The sequence below is a fragment of the Cynocephalus volans genome, chromosome 1 (genome assembly GCF_027409185.1).
Source record: "Cynocephalus volans isolate mCynVol1 chromosome 1, mCynVol1.pri, whole genome shotgun sequence".
Classification (NCBI taxonomy): Eukaryota; Metazoa; Chordata; class Mammalia; order Dermoptera; family Cynocephalidae; genus Cynocephalus; species Cynocephalus volans.
This window is the reverse complement of record NC_084460.1, coordinates 42,658,116-42,684,651: the sequence shown is the minus strand read 5'-3', so window position 1 is coordinate 42,684,651 and position 26,536 is coordinate 42,658,116. Positions and strand designations below refer to the sequence as shown.

Below are 26,536 nucleotides of genomic sequence, written 5' to 3'. Positions count from 1 at the left end.
TTGGCCCACAGAGCTCATATTGACAAGTGTGAAACAAACGCCATACTCCCACAGCAAGGTACCACAGTTCTCCAACACATAAAAGGGCATGAAGCTAGACATTCATCCAGACACAGAAAAGCTCTGTGAACTTGAAACTATTTGTTGTCTACTGGGTGGAAAAGCACTTAAGTTAATAAACTCATGTAAGTTACATTGCTGTCTACTCAATAGATAAGTCATTTTTTTTTGCTTAATTTACTAGAGTTCAGGTTAGAGTTGACTCTGACAGTGGCCTCTTGCATGCAAATAAGTTAGTAAGCTAAATAAAAATGAAATATAGACTTAATCCAATCTTTCCTTCACAAAAATGAAGAAGAGTGCTATGGTTCACTTTTACCATCATCACTTGAAATGTTTTAAGTAATTTTAGAAAAGAACTATCTAATCCTTAAAAATGAATTTCCTGGAAAACTAAGGTTTATCCTCTGAATGCCAATGATAAAACCACTGGGAACATGTATTTATCTTGTCAGACTAGTGCTAACTTATCCCCCTCCTCATGGGATTCACTTTATGAGAGACAATCATCTCACAGAGAGGCTCTTACAGCTTTGACCACTGATCAGTCCTGACAGCCAAACACTACAGTTCTGACCCCTCCCTCTCCCATGAACGCCACTGCTTGCTGCCTCAGACTCATTTTCACACACAATTATCTTAGATATGCCCAGATAGCAACCAAGCACCTCAGTTATAGAGAATTTTTCCCATTCTCTTTCAGGTTTGTTCCTGTGCTACAACTCTTGTCTATACAATCCATCGCTAATACTTTCTAGTCATAAAATAAAGCCCCACCTATTTGGAGTCCCATGAGGGCCCTGTTCCATAGACAACATGCCATCTGGCCAGGAACCTGGTTGGTTAGAAGGTGCTGCTTGGCCATAGGGATTGACCCCCATTCCCATGGGAATCTCACCAGGCCCTGGGGGAGCAAAAAGAAAGTTTAAATTTTCAAATAAGTCAGTAGCAAAAATCACCTTAAAACACCTAAATTTCTTTTTTTATGAAGGGGACACTTACTCATTTGAAGCATCTGCTGCTGCCCTTGTTGTTGCTGCTGCTGCAACACTGGTCTTGCACCTGGTATGCTATTAGACCGAAGAGGCAAGGTGGGCATAGAGCCACCCACTGCAGGTCTGGGTAAAGAAGCATTGTAATCTCCTGGTCTTCCCATGGAGTTTGCACTCATAGGTTCCATTCTGCTGGCCTTTGAGTTTGGTAAGCCCCAGTCTCCTGAAGAAGGAGTCTGATTCACAGTCACATTTCTGTTTGGTCCACCTATAACAGGTAGAAATGATTAGGTCTTTTCCATACTATAATAAAATCCTTCTTATATCATATAGGTATAGCCATTATACACAACATCAGCCTTGACAAAAAAGTGCTTTGTCATTCTAAGAATAGGGCTAGCCAACTGTGAAAACAGTTTCAATAGGCCAGTATTCCCATTTATTCATTATAGGTTAGAAAATGTCTTAGGCCAAAAGACAAAGAGTTTCAAAAATCAAGACACAGAATAAAGTGAAGAACACTTGTGAAAAGAAACATTATGCTAATGTTATTCAAAAACTTATTACTCAATCCCAATTATTCAAATGCCTTTAAGCATCTTAAATTTGCCTTTCCCAAAAGAAAAAATTTTCCCTTCTATACCCCCAGCTCCCAAAAGAAAAATTTTAACCATAAATACTAATTAGAAATAACATACCCATATTTGAACCATAATTTTCCTGACTATCCATTATTCTTGGATTCCCACTCAACATGGGTTGCTTTGGTAACATGGGGAAAGCACTGATACTCTTTACTGGAGGACTTGAGCCAACCGAAACAGGGCTATCTAGAGACACTGCTCGGTTATATGGAGGACGAATGGACTGCACAGACTGTGGACTTCTCAAACCTGTTGAAAACATAGAAGCATAATACATAAATATCCCCTGATGATTTAATACATAAATAATCAAGTACAAGATATAAATACCACCACTCCCTACCCAAGAATGTCCTTCTTATGAAAACAACACTGTCTTCTTTTACAAAATAAATACTAAGCCCCACCCAAAAAAAAGCCTCATATTCCAAATAAAGTAGAAACAATCTCAGTGTTAGCTGAAATACTGGGCATTCTTCTATAAGCTGAAATGACCATTCATATTCTGCTTCATTTAATATTGAAAAATTTACCAATGTTTCAAACTCCTGGAGATTCTTCCACATGTGTAGTTATTAAGTATATAGTTTATAATTTTACAATAAACGCCACCAGATAAGTTGCTTGCTAATCAAACAAGGAATAAAATGTAAAATTTCCTAATCTTTCTTCCCCCCGCCCCCCTTTTCTTTTTCCAATCTATTTGATTGACCTATTCGTTTCAGTTTAGGAAGTAATACCATTAAAAATGACTATTGACCACTGTGGATAACTGTGAATTATTCCTTTTCAAATGATACACACAATACACTCTTGTTAAACTGATGAATGAGTAAACACATATAAGAACCAGCAAACATCAAAGAAGAAAATGCTCATGGTTAAATAACAAGATTCTATAAGCACCAGAGCTCAAGTTTTAATCTATAGTTTTGGTTGCTTTTCAATCCAGTTCTCCGTGGCTGAGAAAAATATACGCCCTAGCACCTACTAATCATCTGGAATAATCAAAGATGAACATTTTCCTATAAGTGACATGATTACTGGCATATTAGTTCAAAATGGGAAATATTTTTTAAAATATTTTTAAAAAGCAAGAAAATGTCCAAAAAGCTTTTTAAAAACATATATATTATAAATTAGTATAAGAAACAGAGGCAGAATATGTGTTCTGAAGTTGTAAGTGCTAGTTTAATCCTGGCTTTAGTGTAAGAGTGCACACAAGTGTGCAGAAAAGTTTCAAAGGCAGCAAAAACAAAACCTAGTTCTTTCTTACCCAGAGAATTTCCTTGAAACATCTGTTGCTTGGTCCCCAGATGACTACCATTTGTGGATATGGAATTATTGTAAAAGTCAGAACTAGTAAGATCACCAAGAATAGCATCCAGATTATCCAAGTCTCCAGATCCCTGAAATAAAATTTTAAAAATTAACCTGTGTGTATTACGAGATACATAAGTATAAACATATTCATCAGAAGAAAATATATGAAATGGAAACAAGTAAAATACAATAGTTACCTGAAATGATAATGCCCAACTTAAAGGCTGGTTTATATGACCCCCATCCCTAATCTTCCTCCTTAAAAGTAAGAACAGTAAACTACTGAGATAAATCACTGGATTTGGTGTTTTCAAAGGGGCATTTTAAAATTTACATTAGACACTTAATTCTCATACTGTAGGATATTTTTCAGCTAACAACAGTTACTAGCAGTGCATCGATCATTAGCTGACAGAGATGTATGCGTCTACACATACCTTCTGAAAACAAGTGTGATTAACAATAACAGTGACAAGCTGACATTAAACAAGATATTCATAGCCATGCTCTAAAAAGACCTCTGGTCAATAAATTTGGCAAGTACTAGGTTAAACAAAGTTTAACCCACATCTTAACTCTAAGACTTCTCTAAGCCTTTCATTTGTTCAGGTACATGTTAACATCTCCTAGAACAGTAAGTGTTCCTCAAGTGGAGTTTCAGAAATGCTTATATAGAATGTGATCCTGTACATGACACTTGATTTTTAGGTAAAAATCAAAATTATATTGCTTAATACAAAAGTTGTGTTTCTTCCCCTAATTACTTCTACCATACCCTTAACGACCCAATCAGTTCATTCCAACAATAAAAACCTCCATGAAAAAATTCCAAATTGATTACTAAAGAGTTCTAAACTGCACCATAATATACTTTACTGATGCCCAAAATAATTATAAAGAAACAAAAGCCCAAGTTTAAGTTCTATTAAATAAACCTAAAATAGAAGGTAAGAATTTGTGTATAACACATCATCTTTCTAACACAGAAATGAAATGATGAAAACACAATGACTAAGCTGAAATATACAGAATACAAATTACCTCTTCACTTGTTTCCTTCTTAATTTTAGGGTCTTTCTCTTGACTTGAGCTAGGAATAGTGGAGGTGCTGCACTGACTCATTTTATTATCCACTCCTTCCACTTGGGGCTGTAGTTCTTTAGAAAGTGTATCACTAGGATCATCCCTGTCCAGCAAATATCTAAGAAGTGCATTATTTTCCTTCTTCTTAGGACTTAGCTGCTCCTGCTTGACATTTCCTTCCCCACAAGAGGTTGTACTGCTGGTGTCTTTCCCGGTGGCTTCTGCAGTAATCTTGGCTACTTCAGCTGGTGAATTCCCATTCTGCAGTAGCTTGTGCAAAATCCGGTGCTTTTCTTGCAACAATGACCCATGCATATTGGATGTGGAGGACACTCCTCCAGATGTTGAGGAAGAGACTCCAGAGGGGCTGGTGACACTAATAGAAGAGTCTTTACAACTTGAATCCAGGGGGGAGTTGGTCAAGGAGGAATGACCCCGGTCATCAGAAGAACAGGTAAGTAACTGCAGTAACTTTTTATGACCTTTGCTTTCCAAAGGACCTCTTTGATTCTCTGACCCTTCAACACTGCTCTCCTTGCTTTCTTTGTCATTGAGATGATCTCTGCTATTTGACTGACATACTGAACTCTCAACTGGATTCTGGTCACAATACAAGCCTAGGGGACTCTTGGAATCCTGACTGCTCACTTTACTTGGTTGGGTTATATTCATGTTGGGAGAGTTATCCAATTTGGGACCTGGTGAAGACAGAGTAGATAAAAGAGAAGTTCCCACACCCTCACTGATAGCTTGCAGGGCACTGAGAGAGCTGCTGGAAAAGCTGTGGCTCCCTGTATTGCCAGAAGATCCCATGGGAGAGTGCACACCTGGATTTGGAGAAAAGTTAGGAAAATAATTAGACTATCAAACACTATAATGAAGCACCACTTACTTCTTCAAAGTTTCTATAATAAAATGAATTAATTTTACAAGAATTACAGTGGCATGAAAAGAAAAGAATTATTTAAAGAAAAAATACAAAAAAAGGAAATGCCAACATGAATACCTGCAACAGGAGAAAACTGATGTGAGGCCATCTTTGGACTCCCACGATTACGAGGAGAAATCATGATATTCTGATTGGAGCCAAGACCAGGACTCCCATGAGGGGGGCTACTCATGTTGAGCCCATAGTTGTTGCTCTGGTAGGAAGATGGTGACTGCATGCCTGGCCCAGGGGTTAGTGAAGCTATGTTACTGGAACCCCCATACCTAGCTCCACTCATCTGCCCTGTGGTGCTGGGGTCTGCCAAGCCATAGGCCCTGCTGTTCAGCATTTGTAAGCCTTGGTTTGGCGACATACTCATGCCGCCTACCGAATTGTTGCATCCAGCCACAGAAGGTCTAATGCCTTGTCCAACAGGATTTGGGTTTGGCCTATACCCGTTCTGTTCTCTGCAAAGAAACAGAACATCGAACTTTTACTAAAAAATTATAGGCATACATTAAGGCCGTGAATCAGAATTTTTTTAAAAAGCACGAATAACTCAGGAACTTAACTTCTTAGGCACCATTCCAATACCTAGTGACAATTCCGATCTAAACATTGATCAATTATTCACCTAACAACATATTTTTTTAATAAGCCACAGAATCTAAATGAGTGACACCACCACAGCACTGTGAGGGAGTAACAGCCATATTCATATTAACTGGAATCTCGGCAGGGCTTTACTAGACTTGCCACATATTTATGGACTAACCTGGAAGTATCTGCAAATAACTCGAGATTTTAAAACAATTTTTTTGGCAGCTGGCCAGTACAGATCCAAACCCTTGACTTTGGGGTTATAACTAAACTCAAGATAAACTAATGAGTGAATATCCTCCTTCATGTGTTACTTATTCACCATCAGCAACACCAATAGTCACTATCCTTTATTCTTAAAGTGTACCTTCAAATCTTAGATTCAGCCCCTAAAACAAAGTAATACATCATTAGAAATGAAAGGTAACAGGTAATCAGATTTTATATGCTCTTTTATCCACTAGCCTTCCCACCTCCCCACCACTTTCCCAGAAATTATTTAATAAACAAATACTCATTTTCACATAAAAATATAACCTTAAAGAAAACATATCATAATCCAGGAATCTAAACTGACTTCACCAAACCCAACAACCTTTCTGCTTTTTCTCTTGCTAAATTACCCTCCACCACCACCCCCTTTTTTTTTTATTTTGGCAGCTGACCAGAACAGGGATGAAACCCTTGACTTTGGTGTTATCAGCACCACACTCTAACCAACTGAGCTACCCAGCCAGCCTCCTTTTTACTTTACTAATAAAGCATTTTTGAAAACGATGTTACATTAAATATGATAATACAAGGTAATCTATAATTACCTCTGAAGAAAGTGGGTTGAGACAAAGCCATGACGATCATTTGTTACAGGATTTCGGAAGAGTTTGCTTTTTGTTTGTGCAGTCACTATCGTTCCATCTGCCAACGAGAAGCGATATACTGGAGTTTCTGCGTGGCCGTGGATATAAGCTGTTGGGGAAAATATCCCATTACTGGTAACTACAATTAGCAAAACGAATACATATAGGAGAGGAGAAGAAGGAAATATACTTCAAGTACAACATTTTCCAAATCCAATGAAAGACTAGACCTGCATCAAAATTACGAACAGGCTAAAGAAAGAATGCATTTTCTACCCCAAACCCACAAAATAACAACTACAGTTATATGTACAGTTAGTATTTTATAGCATACCAACACAATGACTAACAAGATGAAGATTCAACCCACAACTTCTTTACCTTCTTGATAGTGACGTTTCTGGGACCATGACTGCCCATCATTAAGACTAAAAAATCTCTGAATACACCTTCGGATTATATCTTCAAAGCCAGGCCTCATGGAGGATCTCAGTGAATTTGTATCTATATTGACAACCTTTCCTATTAAACAGAAAATAAAGATTTAAATGTAACCCACAAGTAATTACTGGCTGTCTACACATGGTTTAGCACTGAAGAATAAAATAAAAGATACTAAATCTTTGCTCCACCTTCTCTGACCCAAATTTCTGCATACTCCAGAGCTTTTCTTCTTAAGGACATAGTCCTGCAAGATCTCTTTTGTTGCTATTATTTTTGTTTTGTTTTGTTTTTGGCTTGCCTGTATGGGGATTCAAACCCTTGACCTCAGTGTTGTAAGGCCATGTTCTAACCAACTGAGCTAACCAACCAGCACTTGCATGATATTCTTACATCTACATGTTCTGCTGTAGGGTACAATAATATATTTGGTCTTCCTCCAGGTTCCTGGTGCAGAGCTCCTAAAACAGTCCTGAATGATAAGAGTATCTTTAGTTTCTCATAAAGAGTCCCTTTCCATCACACCTGAGTTTATACATATGAGTTGATTTAGGGTGGGGCGCCTAGGTAGCCTTAGGATGGGGCTGGTCACCAGAAAGACCAAGTGATCAGAAAGGTGGACCTTTCAGCCCCACCCACTGACCTCCAGGAAAGGAGGAGGAGGATACAACCTGGAAGTAAGCTCTATAAGAACTCTTAAACAAGAAATACGATGAGCTTCTGGGTTGGTGAACACATGGAGGTGCTGGGAGGGCTGCAAGCCCAGAGAAGGTATAGGAAGTCCAAGACCCAACCACCCAGCCATCCCCAATACCTTGCCCTACACACCTCTTCCATCTGGCTATTCCTGAGTTGTATCCTTCATAATAAACCAGTAAACATTCTAGCAAATCATTAAGCCTGAGGAGGGGGTCATAGGCATGACCAATTTATAACCAGTCAGTCAGAAGTATGATAATAAACCAGTAAACATTCTAGCAAATCATTAAGCCTGAGGAGGGGGTCATAGGCATGACCAATTTATAACCAGTCAGTCAGAAGTATGGAGGGCCCAGACTTTTGATTGGCATCTAAGGGCAGTCTTGTGGGAATGAGCCCTCTAATTTGTGCGACCTGATACTAACTGCAGGTAGATTGTGTTAGAACAGAATCAAATTGTAGGACACCCTGCTGGTGTAGGAAAACTGGTTTGTGTGTGTTTGGGGGAGGGGGGATCCACACAACTGGTGTCAGAAGTGTTGTATAAGTGTAGAGGAAGTGTATTCCCAGATACTGTATAAAATATAAGAGTGTATCACATTAACTCCTTTTCCTTTCTGAACACAAAGAATATAATATGCCCAGATAACCCAAAGATCATTCTCATTTAAAGAAAAAAAAAAGCACCTTCCAGTAAAATTGTTTGGCTGAAGATATGCTGTCCCTGCAACTATGAAGAGAAAACACCTGCCTAAACAGCTAACAGGGACAATTCTTTCCATCTGAGTGGTGGCTGAATTTTTGTATACTTACACTCTAAACTGAGAGGATTAATCAAATACTTGTTTTCACAATTCTGGAAGTTTCTGACAAATTTGCTTAATGTCAAATATACTGCTAACATCAAAAACACTGGAGACACCAAATATGAGTATTAAAATATATTTTAATATATTTTAATACTCAAAGTGCTATGAAATAAAAGGTTTCATAAAGGTGCTCCTTAAAAACAAGCCAGGCCTTTTCACACTGTGAGCAGCACCAAGGCAGCTGACAAGAACAAGTACCTTACAAAAGTGGCACAAAGGGAGCTAAGAAGGAAGTGGTTGATCCATTTTGTAAGAGAGCTGGTATTTTCACATCTTACTGATCTATGTTCAACTAGGAACACACTAATCACAAGGACTCAAGGAACCAAAATTGTACCTGATAGCCTCAAGAGTTGTGTTTGTAAAGTGAGCCTTGCAGGGCTGGCTGGTTAGCTAAGTTAGTTAAGAGCACAGCCTTGTAACACCAAGGTCAAGGGTTTGGTTACCCATACCAGTCAGCCGACAGTCGCCCATCCCACCCCCCCCAAAAAAGTGAGCTTTGCTGATCTGCACAATAAAGTTGCATTTAGAAAATTAAAACTAATTACTGAGGATGACCAGAGCAAAATCTGTGACTACCTCCCATGGCATGAATCTTGCCTGTGACAAAACGTGCTCCAAGGTCAAAAAATGGCAGACTATGACTGAAGTTCATGTTGATGTCAAGACTACCAATCATTATTTGTTTTATCTGTTCTGTGTAGATTTTACTTAAAAATGCAATACTCAGGGGCCGGCCCCGTGGCGCACTCGGGAGAGTGCAGCGCTTGGGAGCGCAGCGGCGCCCACCGCGGGTTCGGATCCTATATAGGAATGGCCGGTGCGCTCACTGGCTGAGCACCGTGCGGGCGACACCAAGCCAAGGGTTGCGACCCCCTTACCGGTCACAAAAAGACAAAAAAAAAAAAAAAAAAAATGCAATACTCAGATCCAGAGGACCTCTTATACTCAATATCAACAGGTCTGCCAAATCCCAAAGATGATGAAAATCACAACCAAAGAGGTACAAATGAATTGAAAGAAGTGATCAATAAACTGATTCCAGACAGGTTGGGAAAGATAAGAAAGGACTGTCATGGTACATTTGCTAGAAAAGTAAAAATGCTAAAGAAAACAAGTTTGGACTGTGAAAACTCATCAAACTTCATAGTGAAAGGTAGCTCTGGAAAAGCCACTGGAAATGAAAAAGGCACTAATGTTCAGTGAGCTGATGGAGATGAGCCACCAGTCCAAGAACCTTCTTAAATTCAGACTTTTAATGATGACAAATAAAAATTTTTATTAGTGGGAAAAAATGACTAGGGAGAAGGGACAAATACATTCCAGAAACAAGTAAACACTCATGCACTATGCCCAGAATAGGGAGGATCTGTTCTCAACCGCATCCCCTGAGTTTAGCCCTGAGCCACATGACAAACACAAAATTGATACTTAGAAAAAGTTTACTGAATGAAACACACCAGGGACAGAGAATGAAATCTCTCCAGAGGCCCAAAAAAAGGAATGTGTTAAATGCAACAAACCTCCTATAAAACAACAGTTAGCAACTGGAAGGCACAACTATTACTATGGTAAGATGGCTCTCAGTCTTAAATGATGGTATTAACAAGACAAAAGCATTTTATTTTTCTTGATTGGTAATTTCTAGCTTTTATAGTAAATATGTACTGCTTTTGTAATAAGGGAAAACATTAATGAGATAATTTTTAAAGATGCTACTCACTAGACTGCTTACGTAAGGATGTTTTATTTGGTATTTTCAGTAGCAAATGTAAAGCATTGTAATTTAGGAGGAAATCAAGACTGCCAAATCATAACAGGTGCAGAGAAAGACCCACTCTAAAAGGATAAAATATCACATAAAAATTTCAGTCACTGTGTTTATCCAAAGGTGAGTAAATACAGAGAAAATTTTCCAATATAAAGTAATATCCATACAGGTAAACAGGTTGTATCTTGAATTATCAAAGTACTTTTTGACTTTTTTTCATCTGTAAAAATCTCAAAATGCCTCGACAGGTAATTGTCTTTGCATGAAATGATTAAATGTCTGTGAAAACATATTTTTAATAACAACATATTATGTAATATGCATATTATATACACATATTACATATATATTAAATATATACACATACACATAATAGCTAATAGCTATGTTTTATTTTTCCCTACTTCATTTTATCAAATCACTTATTGAGGGTCCATATTGTGTGTAAAATTATACAAAACAAAGAGTACAGGCTTTTAAATCAGACAGACACAGATGCAAATTCTCTTATTAGCCATGGTGTTGCACAATGACTCAGTCTGTCACCATCTCTCTGTTTCTTCATCTCTGAGATGGAGCATATGTGACAAACCCTTGGCATTACCAATTAGGGTTAGATGATCACAAGAGCAACCCTGAAGGTGAATACAATATTGCCACAGCATTTAATTTCAACAATGTGCCTTATCATCTGCAACATCTTTAATTCTTTATTCCTGTGGTCAAAAAAACGGCAGACCAAGATTGAAGTTCATGTTGGTGTTAATAATTAATCCCAGTAATTCTCATTAAATTACCTGTATTTTTGAAAACTTCATGTTAAATGGGTTTGAAGTTAGAAGAAAAACAATACTAAATTCTGATACAAAATGCTATCTGGAGAGAAAGCCAGTTTCCTCTACATTTTGTTATTTATTTGGGGGATTTTAAGTGCCATATATACCCAACTCAAATGCCAAAGGTTTTAGTGAAATTCTTTTAGGGCTGTATAAGAAACATAAAAAATAATATATATAAAGCATTCATTGCAGTGGGTGTAGGCACTTAAACAATAGTGCAGACTATAGAAATTGTTAACTTTTATAAAAATTTCCAAAATGAAAATGTACACACACAAAGTTTTTACCTGAAAGATCATGTCTAGTAATAAAGCTCTCAGGGTTTGATGGAAATGCTCTTTCTCCTGTAGTAATGCGACGTGCCACACAGATCATACAGGATTGCAGATCTACAATAAAAAATTTAACCAGATAAAGATTACATTTAACTTTTGGAAATGTCTGTGCAATAGGCAAGTAAGGACACAGAACTCAGTAACAAGAGTTACAACAACGGAAGTTATAGAACTACAAGTTTGGCTGCTATTTCTTTCATAAACATCACAAGCATGTTTATTATAAACATGCTCTTACCTTCTCCTTCCTCCATCATAGCTCGTGGCTGTGACAAGGCAAAGCACTGCATTGTTTCATATCTCGGGCGCATTTCAGGACTGGTGTTTATGTCTTCCAGAACATCATGTGGAGATTTCATCAACATACGGCAATTAAATGTATGGCTTTTTTGTCTCTGGGTCTCATTTGTCCAGGAAACACCATTAACTTTGGAAAACAAATTGAAATGATGTTTTAAAAAGCTGAAAACTCAGTCTATGACCATCATCAAGAATTCAAGCTCTACTTTCTCATGTTTTTCCTGTGTTTTCCATGGTCATATCTATGGCAACATTTCAAAATGGCAATATATAAAACATCTGAATAATTTCAACTTCAACAGAAACCCTACTGTATATTTTGTAACTCGTATATTTTGGCCCCTTAAAATGTATACCAAACTTTGAATTCACCAAGACCATATTAGAAAATTTTGCTATTAACCACTTGCTTTTCTAATGGTCAAGGAAAAAGAAATTTTTTTAATGCATTCAGGAAATACACATTAAGAGCCTACCTGTAGATTTTGGTAAGTTTTTAAGAAAATCCTTTCTGTCCTCTTCATGCAAGATATTGTAGACACTTGTGTTAACCAGGTCCTCCTGCTTATACTGTAGGTACTGTGTGACATTTTCTGACACAAATACAATGTTTCCATCTCGATTCACTACAAACAGGAAACCATCCAATGCCTAAAATGGGATAATGTTAAAACAGGCTGTTATTTTTTTTTTTTTTTTTTTTTTTAATTTTAAGCCATGTCTTTATTCTTTTTTTTTTTTTTTAATTTTATTTTGTAGATATACATTGTAGCTGATTAATGCTCCCCATCACCAAAACCTCCCTCCCTTCTCCCTCCCCCCCTCCCCCCCAACAATGTCCTTTCTTTTGTTTGTTGTATCAACTTCAAATAATTGTGGTTGTTATATCTTCTTCCTCCCCCCCCCCCCCCGGTTTGTGTGTGTATGTGTGTATGTGTGTGTGTGAATTTATATATTAATTTTTAGCTCCCTCCAATAAGTGAGAACATGTGGTATTTCTCTTTCTGTGCCTGACTTGTTTCACTTAATATAATTCTCTCAAGGTCCATCCATGTTGTTGCAAATGGCAGTATTTCATTCGTTTTTATAGCTGAGTAGTATTCCATTGTGTAGATGTACCACATTTTCCGTATCCACTCATCTGATGATGGGCATTTGGGCTGGTTCCAACTCTTGGCTATTGTAAAGAGTGCTGCGATGAACATTGGGGAACAGGTATACCTTCGACTTGATGATTTCCATTCCTCTGGGTATATTCCCAACAGTGGGATGGCTGGGTCGTATGGTAGATCTATTTGCAATTGTTTAAGGAACCTCCATACCATTTTCCATAGAGGCTGCACCATTTTGCAGTCCCACCAACAATGTATGAGAGTTCCTTTTTCTCCGCAGCCTCGCCAGCATTTATCGTTCATAGTCTTTTGGATTTTAGCCATCCTAACTGGGGTTAGATGGTATCTCAATGTGGTTTTGATTTGCATTTCCCGGATGCTGAGTGATGTTGAGCATTTTTTCATATGTCTGTTGGCCATTTGGATATCTTCCTTAGAGAAATGCCTACTTAGCTCTTTTGCCCATTTTTTAATTGGGTTGCTTGTTTTCTTCTTGTAAAGTTGTTTGAGTTCCTTATATATTCTGGATATTAATCCTTTGTCAGATGTATATTTTGCAAATATTTTCTCCCACTCTGTTGGTTGTCTTTTAACTCTTTTAATTGTTTCTTTTGCTGTGCAGAAGCTTTTTAGTTTGATATAATCCCATTTGTTTATTTTTCCTTTGGTTGCCCGTGCTTTTGGGGTCGTATTCATGAAGTCTGTGCCCAGTCCTATTTCCTGAAGTGTTTCCCCTATGTTTTCTTTAAGAAGTTTTATTGTCTCAGGGTGTATATTTAAATCCTTAATCCATTTTGAGTTGATTTTAGTATACGGTGAGAGGTATGGATCTAGTTTCATTCTCCTGCATATCGATATCCAGTTATCCCAGCACCACTTGCTGAAGAGGCAGTCCCTTCCCCAGTGAATAGGCTTGGTGCCTTTGTCAAAGATCAGATGGCAGTAAGTGTGTGGGTTGATTTCTGGATTCTCTATTCTATTCCATTGGTCAGTGTGTCTGTTTTTATGCCAGTACCATACTGTTTTGGTTATTATAGCTTTGTAGTATAGCTTAAAGTCAGGTAGTGTTATGCCTCCAGCTTTATTTTTTTTTGCTCAGCATTGCTTTGGCTATTCGTGGTCTTTTATTGTTCCATATAAATGTCTGAATAGTTTTTTCCATTTCTGAGAAAAATGTCTTTGGAATTTTGATGGGAAAACAGGCTGTTATGAACAAAAACTGTATTCCCGCCCCAGCCCCTGCCACAATTCTTACGTTGATGCCCTAAGCCTTGCTGAGACTGAAAATAAGGCCTTCAAGGAGGTAATTAAGAATAAATGAGGTTATATGGATGGGGCCCCTAACCAAATTCAAAGGAGCTTTTAAAAAATAAGAAAATCATCCTTAGCTCTTTCCAATTTTCCATTTGATGCAAACTCAAGCTACAGAAACTATTACATTATTCCTTTAAAAGAATTTACAAAGAGGAATTAAAAAACTGACCAGCGTAAAGGTAGCTGGAACAAACTAGCTAAAACAAAAACAAGTTGACAAGTTCACCTAAAAATTCCCCAATATAAAACTGTACTATGCCATATGATCAATCATGCAAAAATGCACAAAAAAGTCTGAACTAGAATATACTAATACTTCTATATAATTTGGGTTACCTTTGTGAAATTATGGGTTGTCTTTTCCCTCCTGCTTCTTATATTTTTAAATTTGTGTATGTGTGCTTTCTCAGTTTGCAACTTTATTTTTATTAGGGGTGCAGGGCCTCCTGAGTTATGTATACTGTAAATATAAGAGCATTTTACCATAATATTCAGAATACTGAGTTCTGTCTCATAGAAAGAAACATTTTCTTTTTGTTCTCATTTCCTAACCAAAATTTCATCAGTTTTCTATTATTATGTTTTTGTTTTTGTTTTTGTTTTTCCTGGTAGCTGGCCTGTATGGGGATCCAAACCCTTGATCTTAGTGTTGTTAGCACCTTGCTCTCCCAAGTGAGCCACTGGCCAGCCCCCATCCATTTTTTTAATCACTTTGTAATATAACCAAAGTGCAACACAGCTTACTGAAGAGCTAAAACTTGTATACTTGCCTGAAGTAAAAGTGGTCCTAATGAGTCTTTATCAATAACTCCCTGTCCTGTAGAAGATACATCAGCTTTCTGAACATCATCATCACTGGAAATAGCTTTTCCTGAAAAGACAGAAGATACTACTACAAATAGCACATATCGTTTATGAATTTAACCCACCTAAAAACAGTCCCCAGAACAAACAAAAAGATACACAAAAATACAGACACACACACACGCATGCATGTGAACATACATTTCCTGATAAGAGAATAATACAATTTTACAATATTAAAATTAAACTTCATAGTTACCCAGAAAGGCAGAAGATACCCTAAATTCTCTTTCACTACTAAATGTACTATCCCATGGCTTCCTGAAAGGGAACTAACATGTGACAGAGTGAGCAACACTGGCCTTCTTCCAGTTCTCTGTTAACTGTCTCCTGAAGAGAAAGCTGGTCAACTTATTTGTCTTATTTCCATACTAGCTAGCCTCAATCAGTGGCAGTCCCTACCTAAACAAGGCGGCAAAAAGGCAAATGTAAACACAGTAACACAAGCTCCTTCTAAAAGACTTGAGTGTTTTTCTTACTTTGTATTACCTTGCTCTTTTATTTGACGGATCTGTCTTACTGTTTCCTTTAAAATCACACATTTATCTGGTTTGACATTGAAATTGTCAATATCACTAAGATTAGCAGATATCAGTTCAGCCAATTCTTCAATATATTTACTCTCCTGCTCCCGTCTCCACTTTTCACCACTGCAGGGAAGACTAAGAAGGAGGGGTTAAAGCCATGACAAACTAATCACAAAAGAGCTGTGAACAGAATCAGCCCCTGAACACCACCATTACTTTCATATAACAAACTAAACTCAGTCAACAGCAACTATCAAAACATTGTCTTGCAGAAGTAGTACAACATAGTAGAAATTCATGCAAACCTAAATTCAATTCCACCTTTTTGTTAAGTCAGGTGGCCTTGGGCAGAGTAATCGTCAGTTCTTTCATCTAGAAAATAGGGATAAATAATTTTTACCTAATAGGGATAAAAATTAAATAATAGAAAAAACAGTGGTAGCTACTTATTAATTATGAGATTTTATTCATTGTAGATTTTTTTTTAGTGTTCAACTATCACATTAAAATTCAAATGACACATTAAAATTCAAACGACACTGACCTTGGCCAGTACTTAAAAAGGTACAGAGTAGCATTACATGAATTACAGTATTTTGTTTTCTGGTTTTTAAACTTCTAATATCACTCAGGGAAAGAATGATGAAACCTCACAAATGTCAAAATATCAACTTACATTCTTAAAAGATATCAAAGATTCTTACTTATAATAATCTTGGTCATGTATTCCTAACTCCTACCCCTTCCCTTCAGAAACTCTTATAATACTGTTAACATAACATTCTACCTTCTACCTGAATCAGCAATAAAAAAAACTCCTGTTACATCATAAGAATGTCCATCTCATCAGTAACATTCTACTTACTACGAAGCAAAATCACATTAAAGCAAAAACAAAAAACCTAAGCAGAGAATGTAAGTAACAGGAAGTTGAAATGTCTTCCTTAAAACAAAACGGGGGTGGGGTGGGGGGAGGATATGGTGAAACATCTGGAAATAAATCACCTACCTTTGTCCTGGAGTATCACATGGCAATTTGCGCTTTCGTGAATCAGTGGCCAGTGGATCCAAGGAGTTTTCTCCTAATCCACTCATCTTGAATATCAGCAACTAAGAATAATAAGATAAAAACATTTTAAAATACCCATGACTCTATGAAGGAGTTCTGTGATTGGATGACTGCATCTTGTAATTCAGAACTACTTTCTCTGAACGGCTGGATAATTCTCAATATTCTTTATCATAAATGAGTTTACTGAAAACAACCTCAGAGTTCATAATCCAGTTTAATTATGTAGAATATCCAACCCCAAGAAAGAAATGTTTCCCAAGTCCTACTAATAATGTGCATATTGAATCTCACAAAAAATAAGTCATCATCTTATAATAACATTAAATATGAATATATTATAATAATATGAAAATGAGACTGCCAAGTCTCCAATATTGACAAAATCCTAAATTTTATTTATACCCAAGTAAAGGACAAATAAAAGCTTATCTTATAAATTGGTAACAAGTCTTCAAATGATAAAAGCCTAAATCATTCAGGCTGTTTCCAAGGTAGCACTTTTTTCCTTTGAACCATTTCAATAATATTTATTATTTACCCAATGTTTATTTATCCAATGTGTTTTTCTTCTGTTGTTTCAAAATAAATCTAGATTGTGTGAATGGCATTATAAAAATCCAGTACATTCTGCTTGGAAAGTAGATGCGAAACAATAAAACTCTTGGGGAGTGGGGGGAAATTTTGACATTGATCTCATAGCAATAATAATTATAATAGTGACTGATAAAAAAACAATATGACTTGGTTAAACTTTCTTTGATGAAGAAGATAATAAGTGAAGGGTATTTCTTGTTGAGAAAGAGCAGATTTTAATATTCTGTAGCTAATTATTTGACATCTACTAAACCTGCATTTACTAAGAATTTTTTCTGTACTAACTCTTGTTTAGAAAAGACAATCATTTTCCAAAGAATTCCATGTCAAACAACAAAGTTCAAACATTCTAAACTATTTTTTCAATAGGTTAATATGCATCTTGCATTCTAGCTAGATGCTGAGACATTTACTAAAGGAAATAAATTTCCACTAGGTGGCACAATACTACCAAGAAGGAAGACAAATTAGTAAAAATTTATGCAAGATGCTTATCAAACTTAAAATGTATCTTTTTAAAAAATCAAAATCACATGATCATTAATCAGGAATTCTGTATTACAACACCATCCTTACAGTTGTACTAGGTATGAATTAAATACCAACAAAACTCATTCTATAATTTTTTTTTTTTTTTTTTTTCTGTCCTTTTCGTGACCGGCACTCAGCCAGTGAGTGCACCGGCCAGTCCTATATAGGATCCGAACCCGCGGCGGGAGCGTCGCAGAGCTCCCAGCGCCGCACTCTACCAAGTGCGCCACGGGCTCGGCCCTCATTCTATAATTTTGGTAGTAAAATATAAAGACTAAAAAGCTGAGATGTTCTAAAGATTTATTGTTGTTTTTCCACGACATAAATTTAAATAAAGGAGAGAAAAGAACTTGAAATAACCTTGGTATTAGTGGCTCAATATAAAGGCAAGTGAGGATATTAGGGAAGAAATAGTGGCTTAATATCATGATTTTAAAAGCATAATCGGATCAAACAATCTCATGAATACTGTATTTTCAAAAATGTCAAAGTCAGAGCGCGTTGGTGGTATAGTGGTGAGCATAGCTGCCTTCCAAAAATGTCAAAGTCATAAAAAACAAAGTCTGTGTACACAGTCCAGATTAAAGGAAGTTAAAGAGAAGTAACAATTAAATGCAATTATTTGATCCTAAACTAAATCTTGTGCTAGAGGAGAGAAAAATGTTATAAAGAATATTATTGGATCAACTCACAAAACTGGAATATGGATAAGAGATCAAAGTATTTTATCAATGTTAAATTTACTCAACTTGATATATAAACTACAGTTATTTAAGAGACTATAAATATACTTAGTATTTAGGCTTAAGGAGCCATTACCTATGCAAATAACCCTCAAATTGGGGAGAGGGGTATATATAAAAAATAAACCAGGGAACAGGAAGAGAAGCGGGGGAAGGAAAAGGGAGGGGAGGAATATGGAAGAGAGTAGGGCAAATGTTGACATTGGGTGAATCTTGATGGGAGAGAAACCTTAAAATTCTTTGTACTATTTATTCTCTTTCTTGCAATTTTGCTTTAAGTTTTAAATTATTTCCAAATTAAGTTTCAAAAGCGTGTTCACAGTTTTAACTTTCCAATTTTCATATTTAAAAAGAATAGTGATTCCTTAAGTACAAAAATAGCTACATCTCAATAATTGGTTTTATGTTCGTATTTGTTTCAATAATCTAGATACATCTCAATAATTGGTTTTATATTCATATTTGTTTCATTCAAAGGTTATTTTTAAACTGAGTGGCAAGCTATCCACTAAGTAATAACATTTCTTTATTTTAAAGATGTAATTTAATCCACATTCTAGATATTTTTTCCTTACTTTGGCTTATGTTTATAAGTTGAATCCCCAAAACTGAGTAGAAAAACTATTCCGTGAACAACAGCATTTCTTTAATTTGAAAGACATTCTTTAGTCTATAGTCTCAATATTATTTCTTTACTTAGCTGTTAAATATAAGCTGAATCCTCAGTACAGTATAAGGTGCCAAGCTTAAAATAGGTGGTCAATGAGTGCCTTGAATAAATGCTGATTAAATAAATGGAATAGTCAACATACTAAATCATATTTTAGAATTTCCTTCATTCTAATCTATATAATCATTCAACGCAATCCTATTCCTTTAAACTTTTTAAATTTTTACTTCTGCAGTTGATATTAATCTTCGTCATAACATAAAAAATTCCAAACAGCATTTGTTTTACTTGCCTTCTCAGGGAGGATATATATGAGGGTACTTCAAAAAGTTCACAGAAAAACAGAATTGAGACATAACACAAGTCTTTTCATCAACTTTTTGAAGCACCCTCATACTATCTAGTTCGGTAGATTACTCTTGTTAAGGTATAAAACGTAAATGCCTAGTATATACACACTAAATCTAGACCAATTTCAATCAGTAGTCAAGAATGGGGATGAGAGAGGAGAATGCATTACGTACCAGAACCATAAAGTTCTAAAAGTTAAGAAACAGACCAGTAACCAGATGGCTTACATTTTTACATCTTAAATTACAACCCATCTAAGTTTAGAGAATATATAGAGTTGGTAAAATCCATCTTCAGCGGGGAAATAATACAACACAATAGTCTCATAGTATGCTTGATTATAAGAAAAGTCTATTAATATTGAGCCCCTTTTAAATACTGACTCCCTACAATTAAAGATCATCACCTACACAGTTGAATAGAAAAAAAATCAGGACCACAATAAATACTTACCCCCCAAGTAATCTGTGCTCTTGAAATCATGTCATAAATCCAATGAGATGTATACATATTATTTTGAAGTTTGCAATGAAGAGATGTCCCCCAATTTATTTTTAAGCTGGAAATGCCTGTCTAATGAACTTCCAGGTAGAACACAATTCAATCACAGAAGTCTTTTCAAGTCTCTGACACCACAGTATAGAAAAGGATTAGAGTGGAGCACTGTTCATTGAATCAGAATTCAAAGGCTCAATAGGAATTTAATCTTTCAATGTGAACTCCACCATCCAGATTCTTGAGCCATTTTTACAATTATTTTCCTTACCTAGAAGTTTCTACTGAAAAGAGTTCTATACTATATTGCTTAAATATATTAAATATAACATGCATAATTTAGGATTATATTTAAGTAAGATATTCCATGCAATTACTTCAAATATAGAATAGCAGTGATTTAGAATACCTTTCAGTGCTATCAAATTTAACACTATTCCTGTATTATTCAGAAAAGACAGAAGAATATCCATGATAAGATTTTAATAGGCAAGACTCTTGAAGCTACTGGACAGAATGTTTCATACAAATTCTACAGGCCTTTCTATGACTAAGAATCAAGCTATGGAGCATGTTGAAGCTCCCAAAGAATAAATTGTTAGAAAGTGAACATTCATGGGATAATTCTAATTGAGGCTAAAAAGCAGCGAAAATCATACTTGCTAGCTCAAAAACCATGAAAATTTTGGGGTACAGTTTAGCAACATTAACCAGGTTTCCTTTTGGTTATTTGGGGTTAAGACAGGAGGGAAAAGCTTGATTACATACATTGTATGTAATCAAAAGCTTGATACATTACATCAAATTAGACAGAAGGACAAAGATATAGGAAGTACTTCCTGTCCAAAAGGAAACGATATCAATCAACAATACCAGTGTTTATCAGGCAAGCAAGAAGTTATTTGGGAGACCTAAGAAAAGCCATGCTGTGCCAGAATAGGAGAAGATAAGTTACCCAGTAAACCTAAACTGGCATACAGACGCACTAAATTTAATTTTTCTAAATTAAGAAGGGAAAGGGAAAGGGAAAGAGATAACTTTTGTGGCAATGCAGTTCCAGGCATTTCACACATACTGGGTAATTACTCACAATGACCCTCCAAGATATATATTATTATTCCCACTTTACAGACTGGAAAATGGTGAAGTAACTTGCCACTAGATCACAAGGAGATACTGGACGGCAGAACTGGGACTACAATATTTTTTCAGACTTTATAACCAACAAAATAGGTATCAAATGTTTCTCGGGCATTTTATTTCCACCACCACCAAAATAAACCATTTATACCATTGAATCACACCACCTCCAATCAGTTCCACAAAAAATTCTCAGCTCAGTAAAAACAGTGAGAGGTGGTGACATCCACAGTTTAGGGGAGGGACATGCAGTATTATGGACAGAGGCAATGAGTGCTCATGCTCAGTGGGTATTAATGCTGCTCTTCCCTTCAAGCTCCTGAATCTAATCATTATTCTCCAAGTAACTGAATAAACTGCCCTCTGTGGTGGTTTAATATTAACCATGTCCCTTATTTTCACTTGAGATAAACAGTCAGTGGCTGACACAGCAAGAAGAAAACTTGAGATCAGAAAAGTACAAACTATACCCTAAAATAGCCTGTCACAGATTTTTACTCTTCAGTTTACTAAAATTAAACGCTGGGGCCAAGAGCTCTTGACTATCCCAGCAGTAATTTAGTTTATCTGTCAGACTTGTTTGCCTGACTTATACAAGGTATGATTAAATACACTAATTAGGGAGAGTTTTTGGATGTCTCTTGAGAATCATAGTAACTTAAGGAAATTTTTTAAACAACAGCTGTGGATTTGAATTGATTTACTGAAAACTGCTTCAAGCACTATACAAAATTAGAGAATGCTCAAGCCAATTAGGGGGGAAAATGCTCTTGGGGAAAAATTTGAGACATTCATAAATAAAGACTCTACCCAACACTCAAGTTCCAAATTGACACTCCTACTCAGACAATTTAGTAGATAGTCACCACTAATTAATGTAAGGGCTTAATCCTACAAGATTACGTTTTCCAAAATATCGAATTAAGAGGTGTTTTTCCCCCCAATCTGTTGTTCATACTCTTTCTAATAAAATAAGTACAGCTCCAAGAGAACTGGTACCATGAAGGGAAAAACTGAAGAGAAATATAACATGTGTATGTGTTTAAGGGGCAGGGGGAGGCAGGGAAGGAGACAAGTCCATAAAGATGAAGCCATTATGGGCCGGCCTTGTGGCTCACTCAGGTAGCACCAAGGCTGCAGGTTTGGATCCTATATAGGGATGGCCGGTGCACTCACTGGCTGAGCACGGTGCGGACCACACCGTACAGAGGGTTGTGATCCCCTTACCGGTCAAAAAAAAAAAAAAAAAAATGAAGCCATTATGAAAGCTTCCTCATCAACTGGATGACACCCAGTGAACGTTTCCAACCTTTGATAAGGAGTCTGAGGAGACAAGTAGGAGGGAAAAGAGTGGGAAATTTTTGAATTTTTTTTTAAAGGCAATATCTTTTGTCTTCATGCTGATAACCTGTTACGTTTAGTAGGATACAGTATGAACCACCTAAGGCAATCCATTTTTCAATTTAATTCCATTTCAGCTCAAACACTTGTATACTCCAAACCACTGTAGGCCCAGGAGTTAGAAATGAATGACACCACAAACTGCTAGAACTCTCAGGCTAGCAAAAAAGGAAACCATATAAGCAACTATAATTTGCTATTAAAATGAAGGCACTGTAAGAAGTACCACAGGAACACAGCCAATAGGAAAACTACCAGCCTACAGTTTTGTTTTGTGACCGGTAAGGGGATCGCAACTCTTGGCTTGGTGTCACCCGCACCGCGCTCAGCCAGTGAGCACACCGGCCATCCCTATATAGGATCGGAACCCGCGGCCTCGGCGCTCCCAGCGCTGCTGCGCTCCCAGCACCACACTCTCCCGAGTGAGCCACGGGGTCAGCCCCCAGCCTACAGTTTTTAAAAAGAGAAAAAGCATATACATGATGTCCACAATAAACTACCTTGATGGAGACATATGCAAGAAAATGGTATAACTTCAGGTCCTCGTAATTTATTTTCCTCTATCTTTAGTTTATAATGCCAGCATATTGGAAAAGGGGCTAGCAAAGAGTAATAAAGTAAAACATCCTATATTTAATATATACATAAAACAGAAAAGCATCTGAATGTAAATTAACAATTTTATGCACAAGGTTTCATTCTCTCTTTTCCCTCTGTATGTCTCACCTTTTCATTCTTAATCAGGAGGCTGATAGCAAAGCTCCTTCACATTTACGCTCTGATTTAAACCCAATGAGGTTGAATTCAAACACAAACTCCCCAGAGGCTCTAGTACCAGAACTGGGCATAGCAATTAGCCAACGCAGGTGTTAGTTGCAACTGGAAGCTTGTTGCCAAGAGACTTCTCAACCTCTACATGAACAGGAGTTGAAGTTCACAGATATACACTGTGCAGAGGGAGTTAAGCAAGCCAATTCCATCTAAATCAAATTACCCTCTCCTGGCAGCATACTAACCAGCTGAGTTAACTCTTTTGTGTTTTAAAGGTTACACTGACTGCTACAGTTTAATACACTGAATCTGTCTCATACATAACAAGAGCCCTAAATCTGAGCTCCAGATACTTGAATTCAGCTTCATTTTAAACAACATATGATGTCATACTTCTTCCTCATCATCACCACCACCACCACCAGAAGCAACCACCAAAATGTACTAAAGAGTTTTTAACAAAGAATGATCACTGAAACATTTCCTATTTTGTTTTTAACCTTAAATCATTCATTTCTTTTTAAATCTCTCCCACATACATCCTTCTTCTATCTAGAATATCCCTACTCTAATGTCAAGCTCAACTGTAACCTCTGGTGAAACCATCCCCAATTCGAGAAAGTTTTCCCTTCTTTATCTTAATGCACTTTTAATACTATTATTATAACATTTTACAAACTACTCTCTACTTCTGTTCATTGGTCTCCACTTTACACATCATAAGCTGTAAATTATTATAAAAACTTGTATAAGACTATTTTTCCATAAACTCCTCTTTCTCACTAACACTATCACCATCCCCCTTGATCCTTTTTCCAACTCCAGTTCTCCTTTGCAAGGAGTACATCAACTGTACTTTGAGAAACTCCACAGCTTCCTAAAATACAGAAAAGTTTCATGGTGGGCAGGGGTAGGGTTGTTAAATACTTTGTAGAACTTTTGCTTTTGCTTCTTTCGGACATGTCATTTTTCTTTCAGGTATTCCCATTCCAAAAATATAGTGGCTTCAAGCTGCCTATAAAATGAAACTCAAGGGTTTGAATCCTTCAGCTGATTTACTATCATACAAAGACAATGGACCTTTGTTGAGATCAAACTTGAGAGATCAATCCCAATTTTATCACTGCACTAAAAGTAACTTTTGTCACCTATAAAGGCTTATCATCTGTAAGAGCTTATCACCTGTAAAAACTGGGGATAATCATTTCTTACATATTCATGTTTATTGTAAGGGTAAAAAGCAATACACAGCAAAGCAACTGGCATTGGGAATTACAGTGATCCCTCCAAGGTACACAATGCCATGAACAAAGATGTATGTTCAGCAACACTAATTTAGCTCTCATTTGAAAAACAAACAGCTACAAATTATTCCATATGGCAACCAATTAAAAAGATTCAGACAAATAAATTAACCAGAACTATTCAGGCTATCCTCAACTTACATATATAACTATAACTAACTTACATATATAGCTATAACTAACATACAGCCATGAAAATAGAATAAACCAAAAATATCTCAAAAAATCTGTGTTCTTAAGATAAACAGGTATAATTAAAGAATACATACCCTTTAGAAGATTCTGAAGAGGACATCCAAGTTATCTTCAAAGGTACTTGATACAGTACCCAGTGCTGGGGTTTTTTCAAAAATCTTTTTACCTCTAGATTTGTGGTTTAATTTTTCTTTGACAGACATAAATATCCCTACATCAAAAGTATTATTTATCCCTAAAGTTGTCGTTTTGACACATAATGAAAATGAAAGCAGCAGAGAAACAAGAGAGAAACAGAAATCAAAGATTTTAGCCCCCTTGTGGTAAATGGTAAAGAGCAGGATGAAGAGAAGTAGTGTGGAGGAAGAGGGAATATGAGCACAGAAGAGAAATAAAATCTGATATAGATTTAATTAATAAGCAATAAAAATGTGAAGGAGAGATTATCACAGCATGTGCCCCATTCTCTCCTAACCTGTCCTTTCTATCTGTCACACAGAAGAAAAGATGATATTGAGGATGAAAAGTTAAAATTTAAGAGTTGACAACATTAGCCACTTGATAACCAAACAGCTGAGAGCAGCAAGGCTGGTATGGAAAGTGGCACTAAGCAAACAATAAAGACAGAATGGTAACTGTGGTCAATCACAAGACAGATATTCCTAAACAGAAGTGCCTATGTAAACACCAAAGTAACAGCACACTTTCCCTTATAGTACTGAAGTTAGCACGGTCCACCAATATAAAAAATATAAAGAAATTATAACGGGTATTCCTGTGACACTCACATTACAGAAATTCAACAAAATGCTGCAGAGCCGATAGTACACTGAGTTAATTTTTCAAAGAAAAGTACTGAAGGTGGAAGAGCTAGATTAGATTAGCTAGATTTCTTAGCTAGACTGCTTTCTCTATAAAGCAAAGAGGTTGGAGCAGATGATCTCTAACTCTACCAATACAACATGGCAAGTCTGACTCATAAGACTTCCTGGATGGGTCATCATCTTTGCTGATTAATCTGGGGCTGAGACCTTGCTGTTTCCATTGTCTTTCCCCCACCCCCACCCCCGACCTTGAAGACTGTAACTCTTTAAACTTTAAATTTAAAAGAATCATTTTTTATAAAATAATGTTTCTATATCCCTAGAAGTTACAGGTCTAATAACATAATTTTTATCTTTTCAAATAAATCTCTAAACTCATTATCCATCTCAGGGTGACAATAATACAAATAATGAATGACAGCATATATATCAAAAAAAGTTCAAAAAGAAAATAAGAAAGCACTCAACATCATTTAACTACTAGAGAGTGGGGCAGCACTATTACCGAATTAGGCTCTTGGGTCCCAAAGTCATAGAAATGAACAATGTACCCAGCAGTAAAGCAAGCAATGTTTTATTAAAAGAGGAGACAAACAGGCATAAGGGGTTAGCTACAATAAAGCTAGACCCTCAAGAGGAGCTGTTCATGGTCTTTATAGAGAAAGGAGTTAAGTGGTGCAAGCCAGCGTCACTGGAGGTGGCCCATTCTGTTCTTCCTGGTTGCATCATGGGCACATGCTCAGTTAAGGCTTTGGTCCTTGCGCCTTCTCAGTTAGGTCCAAGATGGTGGTGGTGTTCATTATTGTCACCCCAGAAGGGTCATTGTAGCAGTCATCTTGAAGCTTTTGTGAGCATGTGGGAATTCCTAAAGGGGTCTTAAGGTTAAT

At 36.6% G+C, this 26,536-nt stretch overlaps 1 protein-coding gene across 6 annotated transcripts in view; it reads right to left on the bottom strand.

Moving 5' to 3' along the window:
* The window catches only part of NCOA3 (nuclear receptor coactivator 3), a 132,631-nt gene that overhangs the window by 13,886 nt on the left and 92,209 nt on the right, over positions 1-26,536 (bottom strand). For all 6 annotated transcript variants that reach the window (XM_063091310.1, XM_063091292.1, XM_063091318.1 and 3 more), the window contains 14 exons: positions 16,568-16,668; positions 15,521-15,693; positions 14,938-15,038; positions 12,218-12,392; positions 11,680-11,868; positions 11,394-11,495; positions 6,869-7,009; positions 6,449-6,596; positions 5,109-5,497; positions 4,061-4,929; positions 2,973-3,105; positions 1,751-1,945; positions 1,063-1,320; positions 838-964 (listed from right to left, as the gene is read on the bottom strand). In XM_063091310.1, the coding sequence (XP_062947380.1) occupies positions 838-964; positions 1,063-1,320; positions 1,751-1,945; positions 2,973-3,105; positions 4,061-4,929; positions 5,109-5,497; positions 6,449-6,596; positions 6,869-7,009; positions 11,394-11,495; positions 11,680-11,868; positions 12,218-12,392; positions 14,938-15,038; positions 15,521-15,693; positions 16,568-16,653 (3,086 nt within the window). In that variant the 5' untranslated portion in view covers positions 16,654-16,668. The remainder of the gene's footprint in view (positions 1-837; positions 965-1,062; positions 1,321-1,750; positions 1,946-2,972; positions 3,106-4,060; positions 4,930-5,108; positions 5,498-6,448; positions 6,597-6,868; positions 7,010-11,393; positions 11,496-11,679; positions 11,869-12,217; positions 12,393-14,937; positions 15,039-15,520; positions 15,694-16,567; positions 16,669-26,536) is intronic.